General features: G+C 45.1%; 1 protein-coding gene across 1 annotated transcript in view; it reads left to right on the top strand.

Moving 5' to 3' along the window:
* Window positions 1–16,801, top strand: part of POLR3A (RNA polymerase III subunit A) — a 50,046-nt gene extending 33,245 nt beyond the window's left edge. Inside the window, exons 22-31 of the mRNA XM_081329716.1 lie at window positions 4,681–4,767; window positions 5,853–5,935; window positions 7,577–7,747; window positions 8,440–8,533; window positions 9,205–9,297; window positions 11,024–11,188; window positions 12,758–12,922; window positions 13,907–14,038; window positions 14,866–14,998; window positions 16,302–16,801. Of these exons, the coding sequence (XP_081185842.1) occupies window positions 4,681–4,767; window positions 5,853–5,935; window positions 7,577–7,747; window positions 8,440–8,533; window positions 9,205–9,297; window positions 11,024–11,188; window positions 12,758–12,922; window positions 13,907–14,038; window positions 14,866–14,998; window positions 16,302–16,450 (1,272 nt within the window). The 3' untranslated portion in view covers window positions 16,451–16,801. The remainder of the gene's footprint in view (window positions 1–4,680; window positions 4,768–5,852; window positions 5,936–7,576; window positions 7,748–8,439; window positions 8,534–9,204; window positions 9,298–11,023; window positions 11,189–12,757; window positions 12,923–13,906; window positions 14,039–14,865; window positions 14,999–16,301) is intronic.
* Window positions 16,802–18,378: the final 1,577 nt, after the last annotated feature.

Here is an 18,378-nt window from a genome sequence, read left to right as displayed (position 1 = left end):
ACAATGTACTCTGAAGTGCTCCCGAGCATTATTTGTTGCTCGGTCAGTCCTGGGTTCAGAGACTAAAACAATCAAGGCAGCCTAGAGAGTCCACCCAATCCCTTCTATTAAAAGGAAGGAAAAGCAATGGCCACGCAGGCAGTCCTCAGTGTGTGGCCGAAATGGAACCCAAGTCACAGGCCCTGATCTCCCCTGAGGTTTTTTTCCCTGCAATTTTCAGAATATGCTCCTTAAAAAAGGAACAGGGCCGCCGCCCGCCCCCCTCTCCAGAGTCTGAATTTGAACCGTGAACTTAGCAGTCATTGGAAAAAGAAAAATCATCTATGTGGGATTACGTCCACCTGGAATTAGAAGCGATGAGGGAGCTGGCCAGATTGGATGACCCTATCAAATGTTGGAGTGGGGGGGGGAGGGCAGCTCAGAGAAAAAGACGACGTAAAAAGCAGCGGAAAGTTCTAAGAAGAGTATGAAATATCACCCGAGGTTCACACCGTGGGCTGTTAGGCTTTTAAATGGGACATAATTTCTGTGAACTTATGCAGAATTGACTTGGGAGGCCGGTGTGTGGTGTAAGTTGGTTCACATGGTGTGGTAGGATGGAGGGTTTGTTGTCACTGTGTGTTGCGGGGAGGGAGCACGGGGGGGGGGAGGCTCAGCTAATCTCAATGTACACATGTTTATTACATTACATTTATTACATTTTTATACCGCCCTTCTCCCGAAGGACTCAGGGCGGTGTACAGGGCAATAAATACAAAAACAGGATACAAAAGTTAAAAGCGAATTAAATAAATGCCCACGGTTAAAACAATAATTAAGATATATTAAAACCCCAACCCTAACCCATCAGACCAGGTCAGACTGCTCAAATAGATACGTTTTGAGATCGCGCCGGAAGGAGCGAAGGTCGGGGGCCGTCCGGAGCTCAACCCGGCAAGCGGTTCCACAGGTCTGGCACGCCCACAGAGAACGCCCTCCCCCTGGGGACCACCAATCGACATTCTTTGATCGGAGGCACCCTGAGGAGGCCCTCTCTGTGGGAGCGCACTGGACGGAGGGAAGTTGACGCCGGCCGCAGGTGTTGCCGTAGGTAATCCGGACCCATGCCATGTAGGGCTTTGTAAGTCATTACTAACACCTTGAATCTCACCCGGAGGGCAACCGGCAGCCAATGCAGCTCGCGGAGCAAAGGTGTAACATGGGAGTATCGGGAAACTCCCAGCACAACTCGCGCGGCTGCATTGAGCCTCCGAGTGGACTTCAAGGGCAGCCCCATGTAGAGAGCATTACAGTAGTCTAGACGAGAAGTCACGAGCGCATGAGTGACTGTACGTAATGTTGTACTTTGACCATAAAGGTTTGTTATCACTCTAATCAGAGCTAAACACAGAATCCTAAGTTGACATATGAGCAGAAGAGAGGCCAGCTCCTCGGGAAAATTTCCCCCAAAGATTTGGAATTACGGTACAAGCTGCTTCATCTTCGAAAGAGAGGCAGAATTTTGTTTTAGGAGATATTCAGGGAATCTGTGGAGATTCTCCATCATCCAGGTCACGGTTGTCTCCCAAAAGGCAACTGGATTTTCTCGGGGGGGGGGGGGGCGGGCGATGTTTTCCTTGAAAACATTTCGCTTCTCATTCCAATGTTTTCGAGTGGGGGGGGGGAAACCCAAGGAAGAAAGTCCTGTTGCCTTTTGGGGGGGGGGAAAAGGAAAAAAAAACACTGTCGGGAAATTTAGGAAGTCAATAAATAAACCCCCAAACTTCTAATTGTAAACTCCTGAAAATGTACATTGAAGTCACAGCTCACCTTCTTATCTCCACGCTTAGGCTGATGTCGCCGAATAGAAGAAATTGAACGCGCCACTAAGCTGCCGGCTTCGTTCTGGAGCTCTCGTTATAGTTTTTCCATTCTGTGCCCGTTCGTTCTCCCAGCCACAAAACTGCTTTTCCAAGCGCGGCAGGCTCTCTGTGCGAAGTCTGAGCTGATAGATATACACTGATAACGTTGCTTTTCCAACTAAAATTTCAAGTCTTAACTGCTTGGAATGTCTCTTTCTTTCTTTCTTTCTTTCTTTCTTTCTTCTTTCTTTCTTTCTTTCTTTTTCTTTCTTTCTTTCTTTCTTTCTCTTTCTTTCTTTCTTTCTTTCTTTCTTCTTTCTTTCTTTCTTCTTTCTTTCTTTCTTTCTTTCTTTCTTTCTTTCTTTCTTTCTTTCTTTCTTTTCTTCTTTCTTTCTTTCTTTCTTTCTTTCTTTCTTTCTTTCTTTCTTTCTTTCTTTCTTCCTTCCTTCCTTCCTTCCTTCCTTCTTTCTTTCTTTCTTTCTTTCTTTCTTTCTTTCTTTCTTTCTTTCTTTCTTTCTTTCTTTCTTTCTTTCTTTCTTCCTTCTTTCTTTCTTTCTTTCTTTCTTTCTTTCTTTCTTTCTTTCTTTCTTTCTTTCTTTCTTTCTTTCTTCTTTCTTTTTTGGTTACTCTTTGAAATCGGTCTGATTGCTTGGCTGTTTACAGAACCTTGCCCTGTGCATGCTTTTGTGCAGCAGAAAATCCTGTTTGAGTTCAAGGAGGCTGACCGCGAGGGCTGTTCCGTTTGTTCCCTGCTCCAACCGTGGTGTTACTCTAGCCTCAGAGAAGGGTTCCAGAAAACCCTTCCTGTATGGTCTTTGCAAAATATATCTTTTTTTTTCCTGTTCTAAATATTATCTGATTGCTCACCGAGTCTCCCGTTTCAAAGCAAGAGCCTGCTTGAAGAGTGCCTAGGCCCCTTTCAAGGGACGCGGTGGCTCAGTGGGTTAGGATGCTGAGCTTGTCGATCAGAAGGTCGGCAGTTTGGCGGGTGGAATCCCAAGTGCCGCGTAACAGAGTGAGCGCCTGTTACTCGTCCCAGCTTCTGCCAACCTAGCAGTTCGAAAGCACGTAAAAATGCAAGTAGAAAAATAGGGACCACTCCGGTGGGAAGGTAACAGCGTTCCGTGCGTCTTTGGCCTCTAGTCATGCCGGCCACGTGACCACGGAGACGTCCTCGGACAAGCGCTGGCTCTTCGGCTTTGAAACGGAGATGAGCACCGGCCCCTAGAGTCGGAAACGACTAGCACGCGTGTGCGGGGGAACCTTTACCTTTTTTACCTTTAGTCCCCTTTCTCAACAAACTAAAACAACAGGCGTGCGAACAAGGGTACAAAAGGGTTGTGTTTTTCCTCAAACAGGAACCTCATTTTGCTTTCCTTTTTCGTATCTCTCTCTAGTTCTTCTTCTTTGTTTTTTTTTCTTTCCTTTTTACTTCTTCTAGTTTCACTTTTTCTGTCCCGTTACCTTTTTCTTCCTGTTTTTCTTTTTTTTCTTGTCCTACCTTTGCTTTCCTTCTTCTCTTCTCTTCGCTTTCCTTGCCTTTTCTTCCTTTTTCAATTTCTTCTTTCTTCTTTTTCTTTTTTTCTTCTACCTGTAGTTTTTACTTTTTCTTTTTCCGTTTTTCTTTTTTTCTTGTTCTGCTTTTCCTTTATTTTTTCCCTTTTTCTTCTCTTCTTTTTCTTTCTCGATTTCTTTTTCTTTCTTCTTTTCCTTTCCTTTTTCTTTTTTTCTTTTTCTTTTTTTCTTCTTCCTCTTCCTCCTCATTCCAGTCCCCCTTTCTCTGTCTCTTTAACTGTTTGAAAAAGGTAGAAAACCTCGAAACGAACAGGAGACGCTTATAAGGGGGCTGGACTGGAAGACCTCCAAGGTCCCTTTCAGCTCTTTTCTGATTCTGTAACACTTTTATTCCTGCTTGCCAAGCAGCGTTTGAATTGTCTTCCAGTCAACTTTTTAATTCTTTTTTATTTTATTTTACGGATGGCTCAGTAGCTGGAAAGCGCTTCGCTGGCTTGACTTGAGGACTGAGAAGCTAAGCAGGGTCAGCCCTGGTAGTGCTTGGATGGGAGACTAGCCTCTCACAAGGATGTAGGCATAATTGGGAAGCCGAAAAGAGATTCTATTCAAGAGTCCTAAGCAATGGCAAACCACTTCTGTATTGTCGGCAAGGCAACTGCATCGCCTAGAACAGACATGTCAAACATTGTATTTTGTATTTATAGGGCTTGGTTGTGGGTGGCTTTTTAGGGGTTAATTGGAGTATGTTGAATAGAATAGAGCTGGAAGGGACCTTGGAGGTCTTCTAGTCCAGCCTCTTGCTCAAGCAGGAGAACCTATACCAGACATGTCAAACACAAGGCCCGGGGGCCGGATCCGGCCCGCAAAGTGGTTTCATGCGGCCCGCGAAGCCATCCTGGAAACAGTGAGGGAACGGCCCCCACTGCCTTAGCCCTGGCCCAGAGACCCTCAGATCTGTCCCACTCCTGCCCAGGCCCCCATAGGTACCCTTGATGCCAACGATGTAGAGCTGCCCATGCCCACCCAGTAGGGCATACGCAATCTAGCCACGTCCACCCAGTAGGCCACGCCCACCCTGGCCACACCCACCCGGCCCCCCGAGGGCAACCGCAATGCTGATGCGGCCCTCCATGAAATTGAGTTTGACACCCCTGGCCTAGAAAGTCTGCACGGGTTTGAGTTTGACTTGAGTTTGATTTTTCTTGTCTCCTAACCACTTACATAAAGCGCCGTCAAAGCTGCTGATGGCCTTTCGTCACTGAACTGGCAGAAACGAAGCACAGAGCTTAAAAAAAAAAAAAACCACACGAATTCTTTATTGCAGGAAATTAAAAAATTCATCCAAAGCATGTCGGAAAAGATCAAGAAAACCAGGGACAAGTACGGCATTAACGACAACGGCACAACAGAGGTAATCCGCACAAGGGGCGCTTTCCGTGGTTTGGGGATGCATAGTTTGGGCGATGGAAAAGGGGATCTCACAGCTTGAATAAATCCAGGTGCTTTGATACTGAATTTCCCTCTTCATCTTAAATTCTCTGGATGTGCCCAGTTGTATGTCGGTGGCTTTCAAGGGCTTCCAACATGAAGAGAACTGGAGGAAATGAAGAGAAGGACGAGGGGGGACAGGATAGCAGTCTTCCAATATCTCAGGGGCTGCCCCAAAGAAGAGGGAGTCAAGCTATTCTCCAAAGCTCCTGAAGGCAGGACAAGAAGCAACGGATGGAAACTCACCAAGGAGAGAAGCAACCTAGAACTAAGGAGAAACTTCCTGACAGTTAGAACAATTAACCAGTGGAACAGTCTGCCACCAGAAGTTGGGAATGCTCCAACACTGGAAGTTTTTTAAGAAGAGACTGGACAACCATCTGTTTGAAATGAGTATAGGGCTTCCTCCATGAGCAGGGGGCTGGACTAGATGACCTCCAAGTTCCCTTCCAATTAGTATTGTTATTGTTACTATTGATAATAATAATCAGACACTTCTGCTGTGTGTATATCAACGCAAATATTTTCAAGAGCCGATTCCTGATGCTTTTCCAAAAGGTCAAAGCTGAATGTGATTTTTGCAGAAGAAAATAGGTTGAATCATTTATTTCCAAGAACAACAAATGGCATAAAAACCTTAATCCTCTGCTCGGTCAGGAGACTCTGTACCATCCCAGTCAAATGGATTTCCAGTCTCTTCTTAAAAGACTCCAGTGATGGAGCACCTACAGCCTCTGGAGGCAAAAGTTGTTCCACTGGTTAATTGTCCTCACTGTCAGGAAGTTTCTCCTTAGTTCCAGGTTGCCTCTCTCCTTGTTTAGTTTCCATCTGTCTCTCCTTCTCCTGCCTTCTGGTGCTTTGGAAAACAAGCTGACCCCTTGGTTCAAAGCACCTGAGGAAGAACAAGAGGTTTGGTGCCCCTTTGAGCCACAGATAGAGAACACAACGCCAATTATTTATTGCCCTATTGAATATATTTCTAACTGTCCTGGGATTTCCTCCCTTTAGCCCTACGTTTTATACCAATTGGACCGAATCACCCCAACCCAGCTGGAAAAGTTTCTGGAGATCTGCAGAGAGAAGTATATGAGGTAGGGCGGGGGTGTGTGAAAAGATTGTTTCTGACGCGTGAGTTTGTCCTTAAAAAAAAAAAAAAAAAAAGCTGCCGCTCTTGGGGCTATCATTGATCCGTGATTCGATTTGATTTGCTTCAGCAAAGGTCCGTCTCCCTTTGGGGTATTGTCATGGGGATTTAATGGAAGGTGACAGCTCTCATCTGAATCTCCGCTTTGCTTTGCTGCATCAGGTCTCTCGCTAAAGCTATTCTGAGGCATTGGCTTCCCTTTATTGTGGTTAAGAAATGGCATTTGAGAGAAATGACTTCCTCGTAGAACAGCAAAAGGGTTGGAGCGTGGTGGATTTTACCCAACCAGACAGAATACAGAATAACGGAGTCGGAAGGGACCTTGGAGGTCATCTTAAGTCCAGTCTCTTCTTGAAAGCCTCCCGTGTTGGAGCACCCTCAACCTCTGAAGAAGGCCTGTTTCTCCTCTTAAGTTGTAGGTGGCTTCTCTAATTCTGCTAGAAAAAATAATCTATAAATAGCCGAATAACGGACAGCTATTGGCGATGAGCGTTGTAGATATTTGAGCAACTTGCATTAAGCCTGACCCAGGCTCCTTGGTAGATAGGAACTCTTTGAGTCTTTTCCCCTTTTTGTGGACCTAAACAAGATTGTGTACTCTGGACTTATTTAAACAAGGAAGTTAAAATATAAAATCGGCGTCTATGGAGATTCTCACTCATCCAGGTCATGGTTGTCCCAAAGGTGTTTTGTCAGAAAAGTAACTGGACTTTCTTGTTCTTCTTTGAAGACGTTTCGCTTCTCATCCAAGAACAGATCTGACTGGATGGTGGGGAGGGCTGTGGCCTCTTTGACCCCTCTTTCAAACTAGCGGTCTCCTCTGTCCAAAATGTGGACTTTGCTGTCTTCAAAAGAGTGCCCTTCGTCTTTTAAAGAGCCCTCCCTCAACAGAGGGGGAGGGGTATGAGGCCACCTATCTCCAGTCTACAACACAGTCCTTTCAGCTGCTCCAAGGAGGCTCCACACCCATTTGCACCACTCAGGTGACCCTGAGGACACAGATAAACTTCCAAGTGGCCTCAACGACTCTCTAAAAGAAGGCAAATGACCATCTGTCTGCAAGGGATATAAATGGTGGAGGATGGAAGGATTTATATTACACCAGCTGTCGGCAAGGAGTATAAATCCTTCCGTTCCCCACCATCCAGTCAGAGCTGAAGAAGCTTCTAGGGTGAGAAGCGAAACATCTTCAGAGAAAAAAACAAGGAAGTCCAGCTGCCTCTTGAAAAAGGCACCTTTGGGACAACCAGCACCTGGACAAATGAGAATCTCCGTAGAGATTTAGGAGAACAGGTTATGGATTATACCACAAGGAATGAGAAACCGGAAAGGTACTTTCTAAAATTACAGAGGCGGTGGGATGAAATTGCCTCGGGCACCTCGTTTTGATCATCCTTTCCCAAAGACTGATAACCTCGTGTCCATTTTTGGACATGCAGGTTCAACTCAGCTTCAGGCAAGCACAGTCTCGAATGCCGCACTGAGAATTTCCACTTAATACAAAAGAATGCGACTCCGGATCTTTCGAGAACGGGGGAATGTGGAATGAACAAAAATCAAATGATGTTTTTTTTGACGTTTCCTTTAGGGCGCAGATGGAGCCCGGCTCGGCTGTGGGAGCCCTTTGTGCGCAAAGCATCGGGGAGCCCGGCACGCAGATGACTCTCAAGACTTTCCATTTTGCCGGCGTGGCCTCCATGAACATCACCTTAGGAGTGCCAAGGATCAAGGAGATCATCAACGCCTCGAAAGCGATCAGGTGCGTTGATTCAGAAGCGATCCGAAGATAGTTCTGGATCGTCGTCCACTGCCTCAATTCCAATTTTTGCTTGCTAAACAAACAAAACAAAAAACAAACAACATTACGGTTATTGGAGTAGAACAAGGGTCTTCACACTTGGCCCTTTTATGACTTGTGGACTTCAACTCCCAGAATTCCTCAGCCATACATATATACATACACACACACACACACATATACATATATATGTGTGTGTATATACACATACATAGGGACGCGGTGGCTCAGTGGGTTAGGACGCTCGTCGATCAGAAGGTCGGCAGTTTGGCGGGTCGAATCCCGAGTGCCGCGTAGCAGAGTGAGCGCCTGTCACTCGTCCCAGCTTCTGCCAACCAGGCAGTTCGAAAGCACATAAAAATGCAAGTAGACAAATAGGGACCACTCCGGTGGGAAGGTAACAGCGTTCCGTGTGCCTTTGGCGTCTAGTCATGCCGGCCACATGACCACGGAGACGTCCTCGGACAAGCGCTGGCTCTTTGGCTTTGAAACGGAGATGAGCACCAGCCCCTAGAGTCGGAAACGACGAGCACGCGTGTGCGGGGGAACCTTTACCTTTACCTATACACACACACACACACACAGAGAGAGATATAGATATAGATATAAATATCTACCCTTTTCACAGCTACACTTCTCTTGCTTATATGCAGCACACCAATCATCACAGCCCATCTTGACAAAGACGATGATCCTGATTTTGCCCGTTTGGTCAAAGGAAGAATAGAGAAGACACTTCTAGGAGAGGTATGGTGTGTTTCTTAACGTTGTGCTTCCCCGAAAATAAGACCGGGTCTTATATTAATTTTTGCTGCAAAAAAACTCATTAGGGCTTATTTTCCGGTCAGGGCTTATATTCGGGAAAATACGGTACTAAATGCATCCGTTTGGCTGACGATCTTAACCGGGGCTTATTTTGGGGGTGGGGTGGGTCTTATATTACGAGGGTCCTGAAACAATCACGCTAGAGGGCTCATTTTACGGTAATAGCTCGTATGTCCAGGCAGTCCTCAAACTACAGCTGTTTGCTGAGTGACCGAAGTTAACAACGGCACTGAAAAAGAAGTCACTTAAGACCACTTAACAAGTGTTGCTGCATCCCCAGGTTCACCTGATCCAAATTCAGGCGCTGGGCAACCGACTCGCACTTGTGACGGTTGTGTGATCCCCCCCCTCTGGAGACCTTTTGACAAGCAAAGTCGATCCGGGATCGCCAGATTCACTTCGCCACCGTGTCCCTAACTGATTCACTTAACAACTGCAGCAAGGGAGGCCGTCAAACGGGGCTGCCCAACTCACTCAGTAACCGTAGAAATTTGGGGGCTCGTCTGCGGCCGTAAACTGAGGACTCCGCGTTGTGTGTGTGGTGGGATGCAAGGGATATTCGGAACCAAACTGGCTCCCCTTTCGACTTGCAGATTTCGGAGTACATGGAGGAGGTGTTTCTTCCTGACGACTGCTTCATCCTTGTCAAGCTGTCTTTGGAGCGGATCAGACTGCTGAGGCTGGAAGTAAGTCTGAGGGCACAGGAGTAAGTTACTACAGGTGTCGGGTTTTGAAGATTATTGCATTCCAGGAAGAAAGCCCAGCTGTCTTTGGTGGCCTTCATTCCAGTTTATTCCAGTCTCGCTACGAAATATAATATATAAATAAACGTAGATTTTCAGTAGCCTATTCATGATGTGTGCCAAGAGCCCTATTGTATATTAACGTGGGGGGTGGGGGGAAGACAATATGAATTTCTGAATTCTTCACTTTGGGGTACAGATATGCACGAATCAGTACAGGTTCTCCTCGACTTTTAACAACAGCTTGTTTAGCGAAGTTACAACCACACTGGGGAAAAAAGTGAGTTGTGACCGTTTTGCACACTTACGACATCCCCCTGGTCACGGGATCAAAATTCAGATTTTTACGGTTCACATTTCATGACCGTTGCTGTGTCACGGGGCCACGTGCGATTCCCTTTTGCGACCTCCTTGGAAGCGATTAATATTTACACGCATGGGGGAAATGTAAGAAGCTGCCCATTTCTCACGTCTAGCATTTTCTCCAGTCTTTTTTTTTTTGCAAAGTTTTAGTAGCTGTGCAACTCCCTTGAGCGTTTCTAAGAGTCAAGGTTCAAATCATACATTCCATAGCTGAATAGAGTGATGCTTTGTTTTGGTGCCAGGTCAGCCCATCATAAGCATTTGGTCCAACTAATATTTTGAACATCTTGGCCAGAGGTAGGCAACCTTGGCTCTTTTATGACTCGTGGACTTCAACTCCCAGAATTCCTGAGCCAGCAGGAGGAAACTATGGCCCCTTCATGACTGGTGGACTTCAACTCCCAGAATTCCTGAGCCAGCAGGAGGAAACTATGGCCCCTTCATGACTGGTGGACTTCAACTCCCAGAATTCCTGAGCCAGCAGGAGGAAACTGTGGCCCCTTCATGACTGGTGGACTTCAACTCCCAGAATTCCTGAGCCAGCACGGGGGAACTATGGCCCTTTCATGACTTGTGGACTTCAACTCCCAGAATTCCTGAGCCAGCGTGGCTCAGCTTGGAAACCTCTCCCTTTCCCCTCAGCATGGCTGGCTCAGGAATTCTGGGAGTTGAAGTCCACCAGTCATAAAACGGCCTAGGCCTAGGCCAGGAGTAGGCAACCTTGGCTCTTTTATGACTCGTGGACTTCAACTCCCAGAATTCCTGAGCCAGCATGAGGAAACTATGGCCCCCTCATGACTCGTGGACTTCAACTCCCAGAATTCCTGAGCCAGCATGAGGAAACTATGGCCCCCTCATGACTCGTGGACTTCAACTCTCAGAATTCCTGAGCCAGCATGGCTCAGCTTGGAAACCTCTCCCTTTCCCCTCAGCGTGGCTGGCTCAGGAATTCTGGGAGTTGAAGTCCACCAGTCATAAAGCGGCCTAGGCGTAGGCCAGTAGGCAACCTTGGCTCTTTTATGACTGGTGGACTTCAACTCCCAGAATTCCTGAGCCAGCATGGGGGAACTATGGCCCCTTCATGACTTGTGGACTTCAACTCCCAGAATTCCTGAGCCAGCGTGGCTCAGCTTGGAAACCTCTCCCTTTCCCCTCAATATGGCTGGCTCAGGAATTCTGGGAGTTGAAGTCCACGAGTAAATAAAAGAGCCAAGGTTGCCTACCCAATAGCGATTGTATCCTTGTGGAATCCTATCCGAGGCCCCATACCCAATGCAGATAATAAAATGATATTCTCCCTGCACAGGTTAATGCAGAGACTGTGAGGTATTCCATTTGCATCTCAAAGCTTCGAGTGAAGCCTGGGGATGTGGCAGTCCACGGAGAAGCGGTGGTCTGTATTACTCCCCGGGAGAACAGCAAGAGCTCCATGTATTACGTCTTGCAATCCCTGAAAGAAGAACTCCCAAAGGTGAGAATTTTTTCATTTTATTGCCATTGATGGCTCAGCGAAATTGTTTTGAGTTTTGTTTTGTTTGTTCAAAATCTTCCGAACGGGGGGGGGGGGGGGATTCTTAATATTGCTGCAACTTTTGTTATGGCTTTCCTGCACGTTCTGCCAGATGTTGAAATTGGATTTGGCGTTGAGTCCTTCCCAAGGAGCTGGGATAGGCAGGGGTGGATGCTTGATGGCGTGAAAGGTACCTTCGCAAGACATTAAGCATTTCAACCGAAGCTGCCTTTGGTGATTGACCAATGGTGATTTGTGTCAATTTCAGTGGTGTTCCAAGTGATGTTCCAGATGTCCCAAAGGCGCTTTTTCTTCAAGAGGCAACTGGACTTCCTTTGTTTTTCTTTGAAGACGTTTCGCTTCTCATCCAAGGAGCTTCTTCCACTCTGGCTGGACGGTGAGGAATGGAAGGATTTATACTCCTTGCAGACCGCTGGTCATTTGCCTTCTCTTAGAGCATCGTTGAGGCCACCTGTGTCATCAGGATCATCTGAATGGTGCAAAGGGGTGTGGAGCCTTCTTGGAACTGCTGAAAGGGACTGTGTTGCAGATTGAAGATAGGTGATGTCGTATCCCTTCCCTGCCATTGAGAAGAGGCTCTTTAAAAGACAAAGGCCACTCTTTGGAAGAAAGCAAAGTCCACATTTTGGACAGAGACGACCGCTGGTTTGAAAGAGGGATCAAAGAGGGGGAGGGTTATGACATCCCCCATCTCCAGCCTACCACACAAATCCTTTCAGCAGTTCCAAGAAGGCTCCAAACCCATTTGCACCACTCGGGTGACCTGAGGACAGAGATAAACCTCCAAGTGGCCTCCACGACTCTCTAAGAGAAGCAAATGACCAGCTGTCTGCAAGGAGTATAAATCCTTCCATTCCCCATTGTCCAGTTAGAACCTGAGGAAGCTTCCTGGATGAGAAGCGAAACCTCTTCAAAGAAGAACAAGAAAGTCCGGTTGCCTCCTGAAAAAAGCACCTTTGGGACAACCCTGACCTGGATGACTGAGAATCTCCATAGAGATTGATGTTCCATATGTTTTGGGATTGAACCCAAGGCAGCTATGACTATCAATACTGTCTTCTTGATCCTTGATAGTAATCCAGACTGGTGTTTATCAAATCATGGATTCTTCAAGCTTCAGTGGAATCTCGTACACTCCGACTTGATTAAAAAGGCAAATTTTCGATCGCACAGAAAGCCTTTATTTGCAAAATTTATGAAGCCTCACACTCCAGGGGCTGCCGATGATGTAGAGTACCCCAAATTATCATATTTAAATAATCATAAGCAATAATAAATGGTAATCGTGCGCTTTTTTTTCTCTAGCTGCTTAATCACCCAAGAATCTCTCTGGAGATTCTTGTTCATTTCATTTTCTACCCACTTTCCTTCGGGGAAAACATTCCGACGAGCTCCCAAATCTTAGTAAATAAATGTGGAGGAAGCTTGCAGTTTTACACTACGAATCCTGCGTTTCCTGAAAAAAAGCAAATGTTTCTGCTTTTTGGTCGCTTCCCTTTCGACCTCCAGGTGGTGGTGCAAGGCATCCCAGAGGTATCTCGTGCTGTCATTCATATCGATGAACAGAGTGGGAAGGAAAAGTACAAACTGTTGGTGGAAGGTGACAACTTGAGAGCCGTCATGGCCACGCATGGAGTCAAAGGAACCAGAACGACATCAAACAACACTTATGAGGTAACCAACAAGAGGGGGTAAATTGATGGAAGAGAGCAGTTAAGGGGTCCTAAGCATGCGACATTATTCCTTGGTTCAAATCTTGCTTCTTCCATGAACTGACTTAAGTACCAAAGCAGGGGTCTTCAACTTTGGCCCTTTTATGACTTGTGGACTTCAGCTTCCAGAATTCCTCAGCCAGGCACGAATTCTGGGAGTTGAAGTCCACAAGTCATCAAAGGGCCAAGGTTGAAGACCCCTGCACTAAAGTAAGGCCTTCCTTTAAGCTCGGTGCCTTGTCTGCAATATGGGCCCAATGGGCATTTTGTAGGCTCTGTGTTAAGGATTGTAGTAAGATCATAATGGGAATGGTTCTGGACGTAATGATGGAAAAAAGCAAGACATCCCCTTCTTGCGCAAAGGCATAAAAAAGTCATCTAGAGAGAGCCAGTTTGGTCTAATCATGGTTAAGGCACCCAGCTAGAAGCTGGGAGACATTGAGTTCTAGTCCCACGTTAGCCCAACTGCAGGACCTTGGGCCAGTCTCTCTCTCAGCCCAACCGACTTTACAGGGATGGGATTGTGGGGAAAGTAGGACAAGGAAGGTGTGTTGGGTATGCCAGGAGACAGGTGGTTGGACAGACGGACAGACAAGATAGGTAGGTAGGTAGGTAGGTAGGTAAGACAGACAGACTAGATAGACAGATAGATGATAGACTGAGATAGATAGATAGATAGATAGATAGATAGATAGATAGATAGATAGATAGATAGATAGATAGATAGATAGATAGATGATAGATGGATGGATGGATGGATGGATGGATGGATGGATGGATGGATGGATGGATGATAGGGATGATATATATTTTTTTACCCATTCCTATGGCCTATCAGATACGCCATAGAAATCCGCAAAGAGGTGAATATAATTAGGTTGGAGAACAGAGAAAATTGAATAAGGATTTTTCCATTTCGTTAAGGCAACATAAATTAATCTTCCAGGTTGAGAAAACCCTGGGCATTGAGGCTGCACGGACCACTATTATCAGTGAAATCCAATATACAATGGTCAACCACGGAATGAGTATTGATCGGAGGCATGTCATGCTGTTGTCGGACCTAATGACCTACAAGGTTTGGAATTCCCCCCCCCTCCACACACACAATTATTGTATAAATTTGCTCATTCTTTCACCTCTGGAAAAAAAATAATAAGAAAGAAAATGCTAAGAAAAGTTTGGCAATAAAACCAGCATAGACTTTGGGCAAAAGGGCCCTTCTCCATTGAGGACCTGTACACTGCACAAGCCAGAAAGAGGACTGACAAAATAACCGCATAGCTGGAAATAAATCTGTTTCAAGTCCTCCCTTCAGGACGCTGCTGCTACAGGGCATTGCATGAGATGTTCTCTTCTCTTCCATATTTTATTCCATATTCTATTCTATTCCATTCCATTCCACTCCACTCCATATTCTGTTCTATCCTGTCCTGTCCTGTCCTGTCCTGTCCTGTCCTGTCCTGTTCCGTTCCGTTCCATTCCATTCCATTCTTTATTATCCTTTCCTATTCTTTTAATATTTACACTCCCATCCCTTGTTCTTTATTGTTGGGCTGTATTCTGTGTATGCTTTATTAAAGACTTGGGCAGCTAATTTCCCAGCGAGTCAAGTCCTGCAACGGGGATGGCGGTTTTTGTTGTTGTTGTTGTTTTTCCAGAGAAGAAAATTGTATTTATAATCCTTCTTTCAACTGATGAGAAATCAAGTAATCCCTGTCGGTTCTATCAGGGTTTCATCCCAGGTTTTTCTTTTTTAAATGGTCTCTGTGTTATCACTTGTAGTATGAAATTTGGAACGAAGCATTTTTTTTTCCGCTCTACCCTTTTGGCAACTCTGTAGTAACGATATTGGGTTTTGCTCTTCCACTCACCCCCCCTTCTTTTTTGTGGGGGGGTGTTTAGGGTGAAGTTCTGGGAATTACTAGATTTGGACTGGCAAAAATGAAAGAGAGCGTCCTGATGCTTGCCTCCTTCGAAAAGACGGCCGACCATCTCTTCGATGCCGCCTACTTTGGGCAGAAGGATTCAGTGTGCGGTAAGTTTGATAGGACCTTTTCCGTTCACTCCTAGCAGCCATCTGGTCCATCTCTATAAACCAGGTGTGTCCTTCGTGTGAAATCAATGGAGTTCTTAGGGTAGAGTGAATATATATATATATAGGTAAAGGTAAAGGTTCCCCCGCACATGCGTGCTAGTCGTTTCCGACTCTCGGGGCCGGTGCTCATCTCCGTTTCAAAGCCGAAGAGCCAGCGCTTGTCCGAGGACGTCTCCGTGGTCCTGTGGCCGGCATGACTAGACGCCAAAGGCGCACGGAACGCTGTTACCTTCCCACCGGAGTGGTCCCTATTTTTCTACTTGCATTTTTACGTGCTTTCGAACTGCTAGGTTGGCAGAAGCTGGGACGAGTAACAGGCGCTCACTCTGCTGCGCGGCATTCGGGATTCGACCCGCCAAACTGCCGACCTTCTGATCGACAAGCTCAGCGTCCTAACCCACTGAGCCACCGCGTCCCCCCCCCCTCTCTCTCTCTCTCTCTCTCTCTCTCTCTATATATATATATATATATATATATATATATATATATATATATATGTATGTATGTATGTATGTGTATGTATATGTATATGTGTATATATATATATATCTATATATCTAATCTATCTATCTATCTATCTATCTACCTACCTACCTACCTATCTATCTATCTATGAATGAGAGAGGCCTTTTCCGCTCAGTTTCTCTCCCCCCCCCAACCCCCGGTATATTTCTTTCTCCTGACTTTCAAATGTGGTACAATAAGGTAATGACTGTCATCCAAGTCATAGTTATCCCAAAGGTCCTTTTTCATGACGCAAAAGGAGAGAGGGAAGGAAGGAAGGAAGGAAGGAAGGAAGGAAGGAAGGAAGGAAGGAAGGAAGGAAGGAAGGAAGGAAAAGAAAAAGAAAGAAAAAGAAAGAAAGAAAGAGAAAGAAAGAAAGAAAGAAAGAAAGAAAGAAAGAAAGAAAGAAAGAAAGAAAGAAAGAAAGAAAGAAAGAAAGAAAGAAGAGAAATTTCCTTCTTTTCTCTAGACTGGCCATACCCAAATCCAACCCAAAGACGTTAGATTACTCTCTGCTTTATAATGTGTTGATAGTGGAGTTGATTTACAGATCAATCACTGCATTGAATTTGAAGGCCCGCGCTTTCTTAAAGCAGGCAGGTTTCGCCCATTTTGTGATGACGCTGTGTGTGAGTCGAGCGGCTGGGTCAATCTGCTTAGTAAACAAACCATGCAGGTGGAGAGTGAGAAAAGCTGGGCAAGGCTGAAACATTTTTCTCCTTCTCTTGATGTTCCACAGGCGTTTCCGAATGCATCATTATGGGCATCCCAATGAACATCGGAACAGGACTGTTCAAGTTGCTACACAAAGCCAACAAGGAGGCTTTTCCACCCAGACGGCCTTTAATTTTTGATAACCCTGATTTCCACACCTCCCTTCCCTCATAGCAGCAGCTGTTCTCAAACAGTGTGTGTGTGTGTGTGTGTGTACACACCAAAACGTAAATTGGTGTGTGCTTCTCAAGCAGGGTTAGATGGCCAGAACGTGTATTCGATCCTTATATGGTTTATGTTATAAATGGGTTATAAGCAAATGTCTATTTAAGACTCAAAGTAAGCAAGGAAACTCAATCCAGAAGCATGTGTGTGTGTGTGTGTGTGTGCGCACCCCACCAAAAAAATGTAAAAAAAGTTTTATGGAGCATGAAATCTTCTAATGCTGTGAATAAAGCGACATTTTCCCCCCCCACAATGAAACGGAGGAGGGAGAGGTGCATTTTACTGGATAAACATTTTATATTCTTTTATGAAGAATGTAGAAGACTGTACGCACACAAATATATACACCCTTACGCAAGGCAAAGTGACCTAAAAATTAATAACCCCAATCATTAGAGAGGAAGAAAAACTTGGGAAAATTATAAGCAGAACAGCGTTCCCAAATTTTGATTGCACTGCTTTGCAGATGCCTTCCTTGTTTCAGCCAGCATTCAAGTTAATTTAATTTTCAACAAATATATACCACGATTCCATTGCTGCAAGTCCTATGTACATTTCTTCTAGTACTGCATAAACATTTTAACCAATTCCTGTACCGGGAAACAAAAATATACAATTCTTACTATCTTGGTAGATTCCAAAGGTGGGGTGCGTGTGCCCGCCGCTCACACAAATGGTGCTGTGTGTGTTCACACCCACCCACCTGCCACTTGCAGGAAACTACACACACACACACACACACACACACACACACAGACACACACACACACCGCTGGGCCGCCAAGCCAGAAAGATTGGGTACCGCTGGATTAAATCATGGGCTGTAAATAGAAAAATCTCAAAATAAATGATGAAGGTAAGCAACCTTTAGAAGTGGCAGGGATCCAATAATTTTTTTTAATCCCACAAAACCTCTTTTTTTAAGAGACTAGAATAATCTAAATGCAATTCTCCATAGTCTTATCTTGGTAATCCTTCTCTTAATCCTTTGAGGTAATCCCTATAATTAAAGTAACGGAGATAAGGAAAACGACCCAGGCTGTGTAAGTTTCCAAAAGATACAAGTCTTAATTGAAGTGTTTCAAATGTTTGTCAAGGCTGCCAGCTTCTTCTTTTACATTAGGGTCCTTCAGCCTTCTGGATGGACATTATGGACATTCTCATAAAAGGACAGCCAGATTTACAAACAAGCAAAATGGTTTTCAATTGTCCTCTTTTGTCTTGCAGGCACTTTTTACCATCTCAGTTCCCCTATCCATTTTTTTTAAGCAGGTGAATATATATATTCACCTAATATATAATCAGCCCAGGTTCGAATCTCAGATAAAGGGTATGACTGACTGATGAGAACATAAAGAGTTCGAAATGGCCATCTCAGCCTCCCAAATTCTTTATTAGCAATTTGAATAATTTGCACAAATAATGAGCTGTCATAAGTTGACTATATCCTGTGGATAAGCCTTGAGACAGGCCAAAACAGGAATGAAAGAGTTAATTAGCAAGGTGCTTTCAAAAAAGCTTTGACAAATACTTAACATATATATAAAGTTTTGGGGCTGCATCCATCAATGATTTTGATTTTATAAGGATCCCAGTGGGGTATGTAGGGGAGTTAAGATGCATTCTTTGTTGTTGTTGTTGAGGAGGAGGAGGAGGAGGAGGAGGAGGAGGAGAAGAAGAAATCAAGAGGATTTGAGTTAATTTAACAGTTTAAACAGTATTGTGATGAGCAGCCTCTAGTTTTATGTTACTTACCTTGGAAGTTAAAATAAGTGATGACATCATTGGCTGTTGTCACCTGCTGAATGAAAGGCATTGAAGTGAAGACGGCCCCAGCCAGGGACAAAATTGTGCACTTTTGCGGATCTGTGGGAGAT

Source organism: Vipera berus, assembly GCF_964194415.1.
Source record: "Vipera berus genome assembly, chromosome: 5".
Taxonomy (NCBI): Eukaryota; Metazoa; Chordata; class Lepidosauria; order Squamata; family Viperidae; genus Vipera; species Vipera berus.
This window is presented reverse-complemented; position numbering and strand designations above follow the sequence as displayed.